At 37.1% G+C, this 17,889-nt stretch overlaps 2 protein-coding genes across 2 annotated transcripts; both read left to right on the top strand.

Moving 5' to 3' along the window:
- The first annotated feature begins 1,120 nt into the window (after positions 1–1,120).
- Positions 1,121–4,075, top strand: LOC140991909 (G-type lectin S-receptor-like serine/threonine-protein kinase SD3-1). The gene has a single exon (XM_073462075.1). The coding sequence runs from the start codon at positions 1,432–1,434 to the stop codon at positions 3,811–3,813; it is 2,382 nt and encodes a 793-aa protein (XP_073318176.1). The 5' UTR covers positions 1,121–1,431; the 3' UTR covers positions 3,814–4,075.
- Positions 4,076–6,419: 2,344 nt separating this feature from the next.
- LOC140991889 (G-type lectin S-receptor-like serine/threonine-protein kinase SD3-1) lies at positions 6,420–9,374 on the top strand. Its single transcript, XM_073462055.1, has one exon. It carries the CDS (start codon positions 6,731–6,733, stop codon positions 9,110–9,112), a length of 2,382 nt encoding a protein of 793 aa, XP_073318156.1. The 5' UTR covers positions 6,420–6,730; the 3' UTR covers positions 9,113–9,374.
- Positions 9,375–17,889: the final 8,515 nt, after the last annotated feature.

Below are 17,889 nucleotides of genomic sequence, written 5' to 3'. Positions count from 1 at the left end.
TCTCATGAAAAGCCCAATAAGGTGATCTAATTAAATTTGAGTTTCCAAAGTATTAAATAAATTGGTATGATCTACCTTATGTGTAGAAACCTAGCCCAATTAAGTCTTTTATGATGGATCGAAGATTGCTAAGGTTATATAAGGTTATGGTCCATGAGTCACAAAGAATAACATAGAATATATATGACACACATATTGTAGATCTATCTCATTCACCCATCTAAAGCAAGAATAAGGTCATCGATTCTCTGTTGTCTTGAAAGATCCATAACTTCAATGCTAGATCAATCAATGGATTCTGATACATTTTTACTGTTATTTATAATTTTTGATAATTCGACATGAATTACTGTTCTGTTGTGATATATAGATTCAATAACATGATTTGTAGATTTAATTCATTAAATCTCCAACATCCGAATGACAGTTCGGGGCAAGCGGTAGGTTGCGCACTGTCAAGACTGCTAGATCCACCTTGTCACATAAAGTAGATGGAATGCATTGACAATTTCGTAATCACATATTTACATATAGGGTAATGTTGTACATATTAAAATCTCTTATTTAACATTGGTTACATTATTATAATCTTATCACAAATTTTACAAGAATTATACTAATATGGTATCTGATTGTCAATATTTTAACTGCGATTTAATTAATTTCTAGTAGTTTCCTCCTCAAAGCATCTGAATATGAATTTGAATCCAAAATATCGATGTGGGGTGGGGACTTTCTTGAAAGATCCATAAATTATAGACGACGATTTAATCTTAGAGTTCTCGCACTTTCACATTTCCGCTCGCATAGTCACAGTAGAGACTTCCAGTACAGTAATCGAGTTGCTCATTTTGTCCAATTTAGAAAATTGGTCCCAACATTTAATTCTCACCCTCCAACGTGCAATTGTCCTTTTCTTTCTCATGTGACCTTATTTGCAGAGGACGATTAATTATAACATGCGTCGACACATGATAATCCACCTGTAATGATGCCTTAATTCTTGTGTATTTGCATGAGAAAAGAAATCATTTTTTATTCGGAGCATGCTAATGGACTTGCTTGAATCCAAGAAATAAAGGTCACGTGAAAAGTAGAGAAATATCTCATTAGCAGTGTTGACTGTTTTCAGTGGGAGCAAACTCAGCCAACTGAGTGAGAATCTTGGTTCTCTCACATCAAAGATTTTAATCTTGTTTTTCTTTCACACTTTCTCATCTTCCATTATTATAGGTTTTGTTTCAAGATTCAATTTTTCTCAACCTTTCTCCTCCCTCTCTCATGAAAAAGGTCATTACCCACAAAGTTTTGCATATTCTCGCTTTCTTTTTATGTATTTAACAATATAATTTTATTCATATTCAATCCTACTGCATACTGTAGACATATTAGTGAGCGCACCCTTTCCTGCAACTGTTCTTGGGGGCTGAAATGTGTGGTTCCTGGGTTATTCCATTACATGGTAAGAGTTGTGGAAAATGTTGTGTTCCTCTTGTGCTCTTGTTCTTGTGTTCTGTTTTTTCGGGTATATTTTCAGATGATTTTGGTTTAGTATCCCTGCCTCTCGGTTTCGAGGTTAATGCCTTTAATAGAAATAAGAATTGGGTGTCTGAAAATGGGGTTTTTGCATTTGGTTTCTTGGAGATAGATGGTGGTGATGATGATGAATTTGTGGTTGGCATTAGGTATAACTTGGAGGATACAGCTTCAAACCTCCCTGTTTGGACTGTTGGCGGGGGCCTTAGTGTTTCTGTTAATTCTACACTTAGGCTTGACATGGATGGGAGATTAGTCTTGATTAACAATCCCAGTAATATTATTCTGTGGAGTAGTAATACCTCTGGTTTGGGCGTTCAAAAAACCAGTCTTTTAGACAATGGAAACTTGGTTCTTTTGGGGAGTAAAGATGAAGTGATTTGGGACAGTTTCAGTAGTCCCACAAACACTTTACTTCCTGGACAATCACTTTCTTATCCTCAAAGTCTAAGAGCGTCTTCTACTAGATCAATTTCTAGCTACTATAATTTGGTGATTCGTCAGTTTGGTGAACTTGCACTTGTTTGGGAGCACAATGTGACATATTGGAGGAGTCAGTACTTTGGCTCCTTTGTGGTTGCCAAGGAATCAAGGTTTGATTCAAATGGCGTTTTAGGTCTATATGATAACGGTGGCAAGGTCATCTGGTCTGTGTCAGCTAGGGATTACGGAGATTCACCGGTTACTCTGAGACACCTTAGGATTGATCGGGATGGAAATTTGAGAATTTACTCGTGGGACAATGTGAATCATGCATGGAAAGTAGTGTGGCAAGCTGTCGAAGATCAGTGCAAAGTATTTGGTTCTTGTGGCTTATATAGTGTTTGTGGGTATAATTCTTCAAGTCCGGTTTGTGATTGTCTGTATTCTGATTCTTTAGAATGGGGAATCGGGGGTTCTATCAGTGATTCGAGTGGTTTGGGGTGCAAGAAAATGGTGGATCTGGGGAATTGTAGGATGCACTCCAGCATGTTGGTGATGAAACAGACATTTCTTTATGGTCTTTATCCACCACACGATGTTGATATGCTGTTAAGTGAGACGGCTTGCAAAGAATATTGCTCGAACGACACTTCTTGTATAGCTGCAACTTCAATAAACAATGGTTCTGGTTTATGCACGATCAAGAGGACGAGTTTTATTAGTGGGTACAAGACTCCCAATACCCCAGCTGTGTCATTCTTGAAAGTGTGTTCCATTCCACAGGCTGTTGCGACTCAGGGTGTGAACCAGCTTAGTAATTCAGATTCAAATGAACTTAGTGAGAGAATGGGAAGCCGTAAAAAGTTAATTGAAGTTATAGCACTGATAGTTTTGCTGACAATATCTGTAATTTTAGGTATCCAGGTTCTAGTTTTCTTGGTCCTTTACCGGAGACGAGAGATTAAGCTGAAAAGAAGGATATCCTTTGGAAAGGATGCTCGAATGAATGCACATTACAGCATGCTGATCAGATTATCATTTGAGGAAATTAAGGAACTCACAAAGAATTTTGCCATTCAACTTGGAACTTCTGTTTTTGAAGGTGTGCTTCCAAACAGAACTCCTATAGTTGCCAAAGTTTTGGAGGATGTGGTTGTATCAGAGAAGGAATTTCGAGTTGCTGTTTCTATACTGAGTGGGACGCATCACCGAAATCTTGCATCGGTTAAAGGCTTCTGTTTTGAACCATCAAACAAAATTTTACTATATGAGCATATTCTAAATGGTTCTTTGGACAAGTGGCTTTTTAACCCGAAAGAGAAGTGCGATAGCCAACTGATTTGGCGACAAAGACTTGATATTGCTCTTGGGGTGGCTCGGGCAATAGCTTATCTGCACACGGAGTGTCAAATATGCATAACGCATGGCAATTTGAAGCTTGAAAATATCTTGCTAGATGAAAACTTGGTCCCAAAAGTGACAGATTTTGGACTTCAAAACTTCCTCAAGAAGCAAGAAGTTTCTACAACAGAATCTCCATCAGAGAGAGATATATACATGCTCGGAAAAATTTTCTTACAGATCGTCACTTGCAAGAGAGATGTCCTGGGAGAAAATATGCAGCAAATACTTCACCAAGTCGATCAAGAGTGTAAATTAGTGGGAGATGATAGTATGCAAACTATAGAAAGGATTACTAGAATTTCATTCTGGTGCATCCAAAGTCAACCATTTTTGAGACCTTCAATAGGTGAAGTGGTTAAGGTGCTTGAAGGAACTTTGTCGGTCGATCGTCCACCATCAAATTTTACTTTTAGGCATGATGATACAATTGAAACTGAAGTTGAGAGTTGAGAGAATGCTGTTAGTAGGGAGTAAATTCTAACTGTGTCCAGCTCCAAACCTCTACCATTTTATCAAAGGGATGGTGCTTTAAGCTCTTTGAAGAGTTGTAACTTTTCAGATAATAGAACTTTAGAGTGTATCGAATCTTCATCTGCCCTTATTATCTAAATGTTCATTTCTCATGCAACATGAAATCTCATTCATGCTTTGGCCAATGCTCGGAATGTAAATTTCTTTGCCACATGCATGCATATTGCGCAGTGTTTGGCTGCTTTACATGCAACTTTAATTGATCGCATACGTTTTGGATCGTTAAAATGTCTTTAGATTCCCTTTCTAACTAGCAAATATACGACATTTTGCGTCACCCAACATATGATAAACACTTCTTCCATCAAGGGAAAGACGAAACAGATGAAAGAAAGAAAAAAACGAAACCCACTCTCCATTTAATGCAAGTGTGTTTCACGTCGAAGCAATTTGATTTGAAATAAAATTAGTTAATCTAATAAATAAAAATGATGATTACATAATTTACAATCAATGTTAATCATTCATGTCACTTAAAAAAAAAGTATGATTTTTTTCTCTTTAAAATTTTACCACTCTACTTTTTGTCATATTTTTTTAGATAATACAAATATTTTATTATCGTATTTAATCTCAATATTTGTACTTTTAGGGGGCGTTTGGTTAGGATGATTAGGTGGGTTTGTGATTTCTAAACCCACTTAATCTAGCGTTTGGTACGATTTTTATTTAACCAACTCAATCTTTCCCATAAATGATTAGGTTGTATTAGGTGTGATTAAATAATACCTAATTCCCCCTATGATTATTTATTATTCCTCTATTCCCATCCTCTTTCCAATTTTACCCTTTCTCTTTCACCAACGTCGGACCACCTCCACCGCCGGACCGCCGCCGACCGCCGTGCCGCCGACCGCCGACGAACTGCTTCCCGCCGCCGTCGGACCACCTCCAGCCGTCGGCTGTCTCCCGCCGCCGGCCGTCGCCCGACCTCTGTCGCCGGACCACAGCCGGGATAAAGAAGAAAAAATAAAGAAAATGGAAACTTTGTCATTTCATCAAAAAATTCAAAATTATCCAATACTTAAAAATCATACCAAACATACTACTATTTTATATCATATATTACATTTCTATCACCNTGGTTGAAAGTCTGTTATTGGACTCTTTGAATCATTAGGAGGACCATTTGAAAATTCAGGTTTCATTCTTGGATCACATTTATGTACTTCTATGTTACACACCTATACTTGATTTATGTTATTGATTATGCTAATATTGTGATCATTCATGGGTCTAGTAATTGATAGACTAGATTGTTAAGGAATATTTTGGTTTAGATAACAAGATCTTAATCCAATTTTTGCATATGCAATATATAGATAACTTATATGGCCCAAATGGTGGATTGTTGGAATTATTTACTGGATTCACATAATTTAATTAATTGTAAATGAACAATCTATCTCATGAAAAGCCCAATAAGGTGATCTAATTAAATTTGAGTTTCCAAAGTATTAAATAAATTGGTATGATCTACCTTATGTGTAGAAACCTAGCCCAATTAAGTCTTTTATGATGGATCGAAGATTGCTAAGGTTATATAAGGTTATGGTCCATGAGTCACAAAGAATAACATAGAATATATATGACACACATATTGTAGATCTATCTCATTCACCCATCTAAAGCAAGAATAAGGTCATCGATTCTCTGTTGTCTTGAAAGATCCATAACTTCAATGCTAGATCAATCAATGGATTCTGATACATTTTTACTGTTATTTATAATTTTTGATAATTCGACATGAATTACTGTTCTGTTGTGATATATAGATTCAATAACATGATTTGTAGATTTAATTCATTAAATCTCCAACATCCGAATGACAGTTCGGGGCAAGCGGTAGGTTGCGCACTGTCAAGACTGCTAGATCCACCTTGTCACATAAAGTAGATGGAATGCATTGACAATTTCGTAATCACATATTTACATATAGGGTAATGTTGTACATATTAAAATCTCTTATTTAACATTGGTTACATTATTATAATCTTATCACAAATTTTACAAGAATTATACTAATATGGTATCTGATTGTCAATATTTTAACTGCGATTTAATTAATTTCTAGTAGTTTCCTCCTCAAAGCATCTGAATATGAATTTGAATCCAAAATATCGATGTGGGGTGGGGACTTTCTTGAAAGATCCATAAATTATAGACGACGATTTAATCTTAGAGTTCTCGCACTTTCACATTTCCGCTCGCATAGTCACAGTAGAGACTTCCAGTACAGTAATCGAGTTGCTCATTTTGTCCAATTTAGAAAATTGGTCCCAACATTTAATTCTCACCCTCCAACGTGCAATTGTCCTTTTCTTTCTCATGTGACCTTATTTGCAGAGGACGATTAATTATAACATGCGTCGACACATGATAATCCACCTGTAATGATGCCTTAATTCTTGTGTATTTGCATGAGAAAAGAAATCATTTTTTATTCGGAGCATGCTAATGGACTTGCTTGAATCCAAGAAATAAAGGTCACGTGAAAAGTAGAGAAATATCTCATTAGCAGTGTTGACTGTTTTCAGTGGGAGCAAACTCAGCCAACTGAGTGAGAATCTTGGTTCTCTCACATCAAAGATTTTAATCTTGTTTTTCTTTCACACTTTCTCATCTTCCATTATTATAGGTTTTGTTTCAAGATTCAATTTTTCTCAACCTTTCTCCTCCCTCTCTCATGAAAAAGGTCATTACCCACAAAGTTTTGCATATTCTCGCTTTCTTTTTATGTATTTAACAATATAATTTTATTCATATTCAATCCTACTGCATACTGTAGACATATTAGTGAGCGCACCCTTTCCTGCAACTGTTCTTGGGGGCTGAAATGTGTGGTTCCTGGGTTATTCCATTACATGGTAAGAGTTGTGGAAAATGTTGTGTTCCTCTTGTGCTCTTGTTCTTGTGTTCTGTTTTTTCGGGTATATTTTCAGATGATTTTGGTTTAGTATCCCTGCCTCTCGGTTTCGAGGTTAATGCCTTTAATAGAAATAAGAATTGGGTGTCTGAAAATGGGGTTTTTGCATTTGGTTTCTTGGAGATAGATGGTGGTGATGATGATGAATTTGTGGTTGGCATTAGGTATAACTTGGAGGATACAGCTTCAAACCTCCCTGTTTGGACTGTTGGCGGGGGCCTTAGTGTTTCTGTTAATTCTACACTTAGGCTTGACATGGATGGGAGATTAGTCTTGATTAACAATCCCAGTAATATTATTCTGTGGAGTAGTAATACCTCTGGTTTGGGCGTTCAAAAAACCAGTCTTTTAGACAATGGAAACTTGGTTCTTTTGGGGAGTAAAGATGAAGTGATTTGGGACAGTTTCAGTAGTCCCACAAACACTTTACTTCCTGGACAATCACTTTCTTATCCTCAAAGTCTAAGAGCGTCTTCTACTAGATCAATTTCTAGCTACTATAATTTGGTGATTCGTCAGTTTGGTGAACTTGCACTTGTTTGGGAGCACAATGTGACATATTGGAGGAGTCAGTACTTTGGCTCCTTTGTGGTTGCCAAGGAATCAAGGTTTGATTCAAATGGCGTTTTAGGTCTATATGATAACGGTGGCAAGGTCATCTGGTCTGTGTCAGCTAGGGATTACGGAGATTCACCGGTTACTCTGAGACACCTTAGGATTGATCGGGATGGAAATTTGAGAATTTACTCGTGGGACAATGTGAATCATGCATGGAAAGTAGTGTGGCAAGCTGTCGAAGATCAGTGCAAAGTATTTGGTTCTTGTGGCTTATATAGTGTTTGTGGGTATAATTCTTCAAGTCCGGTTTGTGATTGTCTGTATTCTGATTCTTTAGAATGGGGAATCGGGGGTTCTATCAGTGATTCGAGTGGTTTGGGGTGCAAGAAAATGGTGGATCTGGGGAATTGTAGGATGCACTCCAGCATGTTGGTGATGAAACAGACATTTCTTTATGGTCTTTATCCACCACACGATGTTGATATGCTGTTAAGTGAGACGGCTTGCAAAGAATATTGCTCGAACGACACTTCTTGTATAGCTGCAACTTCAATAAACAATGGTTCTGGTTTATGCACGATCAAGAGGACGAGTTTTATTAGTGGGTACAAGACTCCCAATACCCCAGCTGTGTCATTCTTGAAAGTGTGTTCCATTCCACAGGCTGTTGCGACTCAGGGTGTGAACCAGCTTAGTAATTCAGATTCAAATGAACTTAGTGAGAGAATGGGAAGCCGTAAAAAGTTAATTGAAGTTATAGCACTGATAGTTTTGCTGACAATATCTGTAATTTTAGGTATCCAGGTTCTAGTTTTCTTGGTCCTTTACCGGAGACGAGAGATTAAGCTGAAAAGAAGGATATCCTTTGGAAAGGATGCTCGAATGAATGCACATTACAGCATGCTGATCAGATTATCATTTGAGGAAATTAAGGAACTCACAAAGAATTTTGCCATTCAACTTGGAACTTCTGTTTTTGAAGGTGTGCTTCCAAACAGAACTCCTATAGTTGCCAAAGTTTTGGAGGATGTGGTTGTATCAGAGAAGGAATTTCGAGTTGCTGTTTCTATACTGAGTGGGACGCATCACCGAAATCTTGCATCGGTTAAAGGCTTCTGTTTTGAACCATCAAACAAAATTTTACTATATGAGCATATTCTAAATGGTTCTTTGGACAAGTGGCTTTTTAACCCGAAAGAGAAGTGCGATAGCCAACTGATTTGGCGACAAAGACTTGATATTGCTCTTGGGGTGGCTCGGGCAATAGCTTATCTGCACACGGAGTGTCAAATATGCATAACGCATGGCAATTTGAAGCTTGAAAATATCTTGCTAGATGAAAACTTGGTCCCAAAAGTGACAGATTTTGGACTTCAAAACTTCCTCAAGAAGCAAGAAGTTTCTACAACAGAATCTCCATCAGAGAGAGATATATACATGCTCGGAAAAATTTTCTTACAGATCGTCACTTGCAAGAGAGATGTCCTGGGAGAAAATATGCAGCAAATACTTCACCAAGTCGATCAAGAGTGTAAATTAGTGGGAGATGATAGTATGCAAACTATAGAAAGGATTACTAGAATTTCATTCTGGTGCATCCAAAGTCAACCATTTTTGAGACCTTCAATAGGTGAAGTGGTTAAGGTGCTTGAAGGAACTTTGTCGGTCGATCGTCCACCATCAAATTTTACTTTTAGGCATGATGATACAATTGAAACTGAAGTTGAGAGTTGAGAGAATGCTGTTAGTAGGGAGTAAATTCTAACTGTGTCCAGCTCCAAACCTCTACCATTTTATCAAAGGGATGGTGCTTTAAGCTCTTTGAAGAGTTGTAACTTTTCAGATAATAGAACTTTAGAGTGTATCGAATCTTCATCTGCCCTTATTATCTAAATGTTCATTTCTCATGCAACATGAAATCTCATTCATGCTTTGGCCAATGCTCGGAATGTAAATTTCTTTGCCACATGCATGCATATTGCGCAGTGTTTGGCTGCTTTACATGCAACTTTAATTGATCGCATACGTTTTGGATCGTTAAAATGTCTTTAGATTCCCTTTCTAACTAGCAAATATACGACATTTTGCGTCACCCAACATATGATAAACACTTCTTCCATCAAGGGAAAGACGAAACAGATGAAAGAAAGAAAAAAACGAAACCCACTCTCCATTTAATGCAAGTGTGTTTCACGTCGAAGCAATTTGATTTGAAATAAAATTAGTTAATCTAATAAATAAAAATGATGATTACATAATTTACAATCAATGTTAATCATTCATGTCACTTAAAAAAAAAGTATGATTTTTTTCTCTTTAAAATTTTACCACTCTACTTTTTGTCATATTTTTTTAGATAATACAAATATTTTATTATCGTATTTAATCTCAATATTTGTACTTTTAGGGGGCGTTTGGTTAGGATGATTAGGTGGGTTTGTGATTTCTAAACCCACTTAATCTAGCGTTTGGTACGATTTTTATTTAACCAACTCAATCTTTCCCATAAATGATTAGGTTGTATTAGGTGTGATTAAATAATACCTAATTCCCCCTATGATTATTTATTATTCCTCTATTCCCATCCTCTTTCCAATTTTACCCTTTCTCTTTCACCAACGTCGGACCACCTCCACCGCCGGACCGCCGCCGACCGCCGTGCCGCCGACCGCCGACGAACTGCTTCCCGCCGCCGTCGGACCACCTCCAGCCGTCGGCTGTCTCCCGCCGCCGGCCGTCGCCCGACCTCTGTCGCCGGACCACAGCCGGGATAAAGAAGAAAAAATAAAGAAAATGGAAACTTTGTCATTTCATCAAAAAATTCAAAATTATCCAATACTTAAAAATCATACCAAACATACTACTATTTTATATCATATATTACATTTCTATCACCATCATTTTGTTTATCATTTACATACTAATCATTAGTTTATTTTATCATCTTACCAAACGCAGCCTTATGGTCATAGATGATCTAAACACTTGTATTATTATTATTATTATTATTTTTGATTTGTTGACAAAATTCACATTTTGGTAATGGGACATTCGACAGTACAATGTCATCCTTTCTTCTTGATTTATTTTTGCCACATTTTTTTTAAACACACATAGTTGTTTATCCGATGTTTCAATGATCATAAAAATATCTCATCATGTATTCGACTCTTTGAGTAGTTTAAAAGGGATCAAATTTATGATTGTTTTTTTTTTCACACATAATCGCATATTTGTTTCTCTGTGATTTGGATAATCTATTTGTTAAATTTCACTCTGAGTCCTTTATCTTTGTGTTTTCAAAAATGTACTAAACATACATTAATTTGGAAAGAATGACACATTTGCTAGTTACAATTTACTAAACGCATATTAACTACTAAGATAAATATATATTTAAACTTTCTCAAAAAGAAAATAAAAAATTAAAAACAATAATTAATTAATTAATTCTTTAAAAACAACACAAACGATCAAGAAGTGGCACACAAAATTTGATCTTTTAAATGAAAGAAAATGAGGATAAAACAGTAAATTCATAATTAAAGTTCCACTTTTTAGTGCAAATTTTTAATCAAATTATTACAATTGATGGAAAATTATATTTTTTCCGTATCCATTTTTATTGCAAAAAACCCATTTGCAAGAAAACTAATTTTTTGAAAAAATTGTAATTTTAGTCTTGCATATTTGTTTCACTGTGATTTTTATCCTCATTATCAAATTTTACTCTAGGTCTTCTATCTTTTTTTTAAAACAAAATATTAAACACGTATTAATTTGGAAAGAATAACACACATTTGTAAGTAAAATTTACTAAAATCACACTAACTACTAAGATAAATATATTTAAACTTCCCAAAAAACAAAATAAACAATTTAAAACCTGTAATGTCCAAAAGTTAACTCACGTAAACCACATGCATGCAAATTATTTAAATTTTTTAATTGCTTTATTTAATTTATTTTAAATACTTAAATGATACATAATATATGATATATTGATGGTCTAATTGCATAATTTAATGAAAATTGAGGATTGTATCAGAATATTCGATAATAGGTTGGGGAAAGAAGACTGGGGACAACCAAGATAAAATAATATGATTAAAAATGACTAAAATTTTCTAAAAATGTTGGCGCCCAAATTATTTTACGAGATGAGCTCGATTTTATCTGCAAAGCCAGTTTTGGTCAAACGAAAGACTTTTAAAGGTCCAAAAATTAATATTTTTGAAAACAAATTTTTTAAACTTTTATTTTACAATTAAATAGGTATTATTGGACCTAATTTACCTAATTGAAGTCCCAATTAATCCTAAACAAAAAGCCCAAAACTCTAACACATTAAGCATGCAATTTTCAAAAATTTAAAAGCAATCATAGGGTTCTAAGGAGTCATTCAGCCGAAAATTCACACACCACACACAAAAAATTTTCAAGATTTTGGAGAGAAGATTCAAGGTCGTTCGTCGCCCGTTCCTCTCCTTTCGCAACCCACGCCAACGATCGTATATTCGAGCGTTTTAAACGCAAAGACACGCTTCTAAACTTCTTTGACGCACCATTCAAATCATATTATGCTTGTTTTACATATTTTTGCATGAAAAATAATTAGGTACAAATCGTTTAACATATGAAATGATTATTTTGAAACTTTTGATGAATTTCATGAGTATATGAACGTGCTATGATTTTTAAAGAATAGGCTGCCAACATAGGATGTTTAAAGGATGGAACAAGGGCTGTTTAAGGTGGAAACGAGGGCTGGAGAGTAGCAAGGGGGCTGCGCTTGGGTTACATAGATGAACCTAAGGTTTGTGTTCCCTCCATGGATCCTAGGGTTCGGTTAAGGGGAGGCAGCGAATGGAAGAGTACGATTTAAATTAGAGGCTAAGTTTGAGTGGTTAAGGGAATCTAAGCTTTGCAATCATCAAGTCAAGTAAAATTTCGAGGACGAAATTATATTTAAGGGAGGGGGAGAATTGTAACGTCCGAAAAACCAACCTACGTAAACCACATGCATGCAAATTATTTTAATTGCTTAATTGTTTCATTTAATTGATTTTAAATGCTATCATGATATTTATTATATGATTAAATATATGATTGCATGATTAAATGATAATATGACATGATTACATTAAATTAAGGATTTTACCAGAATATTCGATAATAGGCAGGAGAAAGGAGACCGTGGGTCATGTTTGTTTGTACAAGTCAAGGAACTCGGTGGATTTGCATGGGGCCTTGGGGCTTGGCCAGGGCTGGCTGGGGTTCGAGGAGGGTCAGGGGCGAGGGCCTGGTAGAGTCCTAAGGGGCTAGGGCTCGTGCTAAGTGGGCTGGAAGAGTCCTTGCGTGAAGGGACTCTTCATGCGCAGGTTTCAGGGGGTGGCCGAGAGTTCAAGGTGTTGTGGCTCGATTTGGAGCTGGGCTAGTTGGTCAATCAGGGTCCTAGGGTGATGGGCAGGGGTCGGGCTAGGGTCTGGAGCGGCTAGGTGCGCTGTGGCTCGAGCCAAACGAGAGAAACGCGAGGGAAGCTCCAAGGTGACACGCATGCTGTCTTCTGATCCAGGTGGCTCGCGCATGGGTTCCAGTGTCTGGGCTTGTCTGTGTTGGGTCTGGGCATTGTCCAGGGATGGTTAAGGTCAGGTGGTGTCGGTGGTGGCTTTGCTAGAAGAGCCTTTGCTAGCTAGGAGTCTATAGGCGTGAGTCAAGCATGTGTGCAGGTTTTGGGTCTTCTGTCCAGGAGTGATTGAGCGATCTAGGGTCTGGTTCAAGGGGTTGGGCTTGGTTAAGAGGGTGCCTAGATGGGTTGGCTCGGGTTTGGCTTGAGGTGGCTCGAAAAAATAAGGAGTTGGCTCGGGTGGTTCGATTATGGGTCAAATTCAAAAATTAAAGAACTAAAAATAGAACCATGGGTCCACAGGTGTGGTTCATGGCTCAAAAGCGTAGAATAAATAATATAAATGTTATGTTTAAAATTTGGGATCAAAATAATGGGGTTTGGATTTATCCGGGATTTAATCGCCGCACGAAACGTTAATTATAGAATTAATTGAAACGCCTAGTTTTAAGCAGAATAAAATTATTAAAAATTATATTTAAGCTTGAATAATTATTTAGAATAAGCCCATGTCATTAAAATTGAGAAAAAAAATAAATTCGAGAATTTTTACGTACATGGACAAAACGATAATTTTACACTTAAGAAAATACGTAAACGCTTGGCAGCATCCCCAAGGATCATAATGCTTGTAAAATGATATTCTATGATTCAAATAGATGTTTTTAATAATAATATGTATTTTTATGATTTATGGTAAAGTTGTGCAATTTTTACCGTCTAAAATACTATTTTTGAAAAGCTTTGTTATTTTATGATTTTTAAAGAAAAAGAAAAATATTTTGAGGGATGTGAATTGACTGTGACATATGATATGTGATTTGTGGGGGATCCGTTTATGTGAGGACGGTGAACTTACAATTTTGTGAGGATGACGTGAGGGCCAAGGCCCCAGAGGGAGCCCATATACAGGCCAAGGCCCTAGAGGACCCCGTTTACGGGCCAAGGCTCCAGAGGGACCCCGTGTAAGGGAAAAGGCCCTAGAAAAACCCCGACGATCGTATTTTCATAGTGGAGCCTAGTGCACACCCCCATGGGCCATGTGGAGCTAAGACTGCAGTCGACCAAAGGATGAAAGTTAGTCACTTTCAAGGAACAAACTTCACCCAAAATGATATATGATTGAAAGCTTTACGATTAAAATGATTTTTATGATATAAGATTCATGATGATGATTAAATCTATTTTTTTAAAATGATTTATTTATGCTCAAAAAGTATTTTAAAATGATTTTACGATTTACGATTTATTTATGTTTAAAAGTTATTTTAAATAAAAATATGATTTTAATGCATGTGATTGTATATGTATTATTTAATATCTATGTTTAGAGTGTGCTGAGTCTTTAGACTCACTAGGTTTGTATGATACATGATTTCATGATTTATGGGAGACGGTGACGATTGAGTGGATCAAGTGCAGCAGTACACACCCGAGGGCGTTTATGTTTTCACACTAGCTAGATAGATTTATGATTTAAGGATTTATGATAATGATTTTTATTAGAGATATTTTTATACTTTATTTTATTGTTAGTGATCTTTTCAATTGTCAATTTAGGAAGTTTTGGTTAGTTGATGATTTAAGATTTTTTTTATGCACTTGAGATTTAATATGTTAATTTATTATTGATTGTTAGAAATGTTAAGTTAGTTTATTTAGTTAGTATTTTCGAGTTTACGATTTATGATTAGTATGAAAAAAAAATCGTGGTCGTTTCAGTTGATAGCAGAGCCAAGGTTTTCCCCAAAGGGTTGTGTACTGTCACTTCGAGAAGCTAAAGAAGTCACGCCTCAAATATATGAGTTTTTACTGCTTTATTTTTTATATGCTAAAATTCTTTTAAAATGCTTTTATATACATGATATAAAAGTTAGTCACATGTTGCATGTTGCATGTAAAATGTTAAATGCATGTTGGCTACGTGGTTTGGACGACGTATACAGATATGCCTCCTATAAGGATTTTGCGTAGGACTGATGAGGTTAGACATGAGGGGGATATTCCACAGCCTCCACCTGTTCAGGATGCTAGTCCCCGTGTACTAGCCGGTATGGCCCGTTTTTTTGAGCAACACGTAGGATATGGAGAGAGGGTTAGACCAGAGGCAGCTTATGAGCAATTTAGGAGGATGCACCCCGAAGATTTTCATGGCACTACTGATCCATTCGTTGCTGAGGGATGGATTACATCTTTAGAGGTGATCTTTCGCTACATGGAGATGGCGGACGCTGATCGAGTTCGATGTACCATCTATCTGCTGAAGGGCGACACTTCCTTATGGTGGGAGGGAGCGGAACGAGGAGTGAATATGGCGACTTTGACTTGGGAGGAGTTCAAGAGGGTGTTCTATGACAAGTACTTCACTACTGATGTCCGTTCTAGGCTTAAGAGGAAGTTTATGAGCCTCCGTCAAGGGGATTGGTCTGTTGCTGAGTTTGTGCAGAAGTTTGATAAGGGCTGTCACTTTGTGCCCTTGATCGCGAATGATGCTGCCGAGAAATTACGACACTTTCTACATGGTTTGAGGCCTACTATCCGCCGGGATGTGATGCTCAGCGATCCTACTAACTATACTACTGTCGTTGCCAAAGCTTTTAGAGCTGAGCAGTCACTTAAAGATGTAGATTGGGAGATGCAGCGAAAGAGAAATCGTGCTCAGCAAGCTAGTCAGAGTAATAAGAAGCCTTATGCGGGACCACAAAAACAACCAGAACCACCAAAATCACAAGTACAACCACCAAGGGGGAACGTTCCGAAGGCTGATGAGAAACCACTGTGCAAGGAGTGCAATCGTCCACACTATGGCAAGTGCATGCGGGGCACTTATAAGTGCTTCAAATGCGGAGATTTGGGACACAAGGCTATGGATTGCCCAATGCTCAAGCAACCCACTACTGGAAGGGTCTATGTGATGCAAGCTGATAAGGCTGAGACAGAGCCGGCACTACACTGATTTCGAGGTAACCTAGCTGTTTAACATTTCTCGACGCTTTTATTGCATGAAATATTAAATTGGGTTATTGGAATTGATTGGGATGTCGAAGAACTTAGAGAAAAATAGGGTGCACGCACTACTTGAGCTGAATTTTGGAGTCGAATTTGGGAAATTTTGGGTTAGAATTGCAATTTTCAAGATTTTGAGGACCGAATTAAAGAGTAATATTTAAGTTAGAGGTTAAGTTTGAGTGGTTAAGGGAATATAAGCTTTGCAATCATCAAGTCAAGGAAAATTTCGAGAACGAAATTCTATTTAAGGGGGAGAGAATTGTAACGTCCGAAAAACCAACCTACGTAAACCACAAGCATGCAAATTATTTTAATTGCTTAATTGTTTCATTTAATTGATTTTAAATGCTAGCATGATATTTATTATATGATTAAATATATTATTGCATGATTAAATGATAATATGACATAATTACATGAAATTAAAGATTTTACGCGAATATTCGATAATAGGCAGGGGAAAGGAGACTGGGGACGATCGAGACAAGAATATGTATTTTTCTTTAATTAATGACAAAGCTTCCTAATATGACTTAAAAATGATTTAATTTTCCTAAAACTGTTGGAGTTCGAATTATTTTATGAGTCGAGCTCGATTTTTACCGTGAAGCCGGTTTTGGGCAAACAAGAAGTTTTAAAAGATCAAAAATATTATTTTACGGAAACTAGTTTTATAAACTTTTATTATTTAATTAATTAAGTGTTATTGGGCCCAATTTAATTATTTAAAGTAGGTCCAATTACCCTTAAGCTTGCAAACCCAAAATCAAAGCCCATTAGCTTGTTAATTAATTTATAAATAAGTGATTTAGGTCTTTTAAACCACCACCATTCAGCCTCCATCAGCCGTAATTCACCACAAGCACACACAATATTTTCGGAAAAAAATAGGAGGAAGAAAAATCTCGTGTTCTTCGTCTTCCGGTCGTCCAACGTCGCACCCTATCCAACGATCGAATAATCGAGCGTTATAAATGCAAAGACACGTTCCTAAACTCTTTTGAACATCATACAAATCATAATACCTGTGTGGTCATTGATTATGCATGAAAAATATTGATGTTCGCTTATTTTACGGTAGGATATATTTTTTTCAAATTTTTAACGATTTTACGTTGATACGAAAAACGTTATGAATCTAAGGGTTAAGCTACCAATACAAGAAGGAATAAGATTGAAATATGCTCAAATTAAAGGGAATTTTAAAGCTAGAAACCGTAGGAAACAAGAAAAGATGGAACCGTGGGTCATGTTTGTTTGTACAAGGAACTCGGTGGCTTTGCATGGGGCCTTGGGGCTTGGCCAGGGCTGGCTGGGGCTCGAGGAGGGCCTGGTAGAGTGCTAGGGGGATAGGGCTCGCGCTAAGTGGGCTGGAAGAGTCCTTGCGTGAAGGGACTCTTCACGCGCAGGTTTCAGGGGGTGGCCGAGAGTTCCAGGGGCTGTGGCTCGGTTTGGGGCTGGACTAGGTGGTCCATCAGAGTCCTATGGTGATGGGCATGGGTCGGGCCGGGGGCTGGAGGGCTGGATGCGCTGTGGCTCGAGCCAAACGAGAGAAACACGAGGGAAGCTCCAAGGTGACGCGCAGGTCAGGAGGGTGCTTAGGTGGGTTGGCTAGAGTTTGGCTCGAGGTGGCTCGAACAAATAAGGAGTTGGCTCGGGTGGTTCGATTATGGGTCAAATTCATAAATTAAAGAACTAAAATTAGAACCATGGGTCCACATGTGTGGTTCATGGCTCACAAGGGTAGAATTAATAATAAAAATGTTATTTTAAAAAGTTGGGATCAAAATAATGAGTTTTAGATTTATCCGAGATTTAATCGCCGCACGAAACGTTAATTATAGAATTAATTGAAACGCCTAGTTTTAAGCAGAAT

Source organism: Primulina huaijiensis, chromosome 13 (genome assembly GCF_012295235.1).
Source record: "Primulina huaijiensis isolate GDHJ02 chromosome 13, ASM1229523v2, whole genome shotgun sequence".
NCBI classification, from domain to species: domain Eukaryota; kingdom Viridiplantae; phylum Streptophyta; class Magnoliopsida; order Lamiales; family Gesneriaceae; genus Primulina; species Primulina huaijiensis.
The sequence above is the reverse complement of the archived record's forward strand: the minus strand, read 5'-3'. Positions and strand labels throughout refer to the sequence as shown.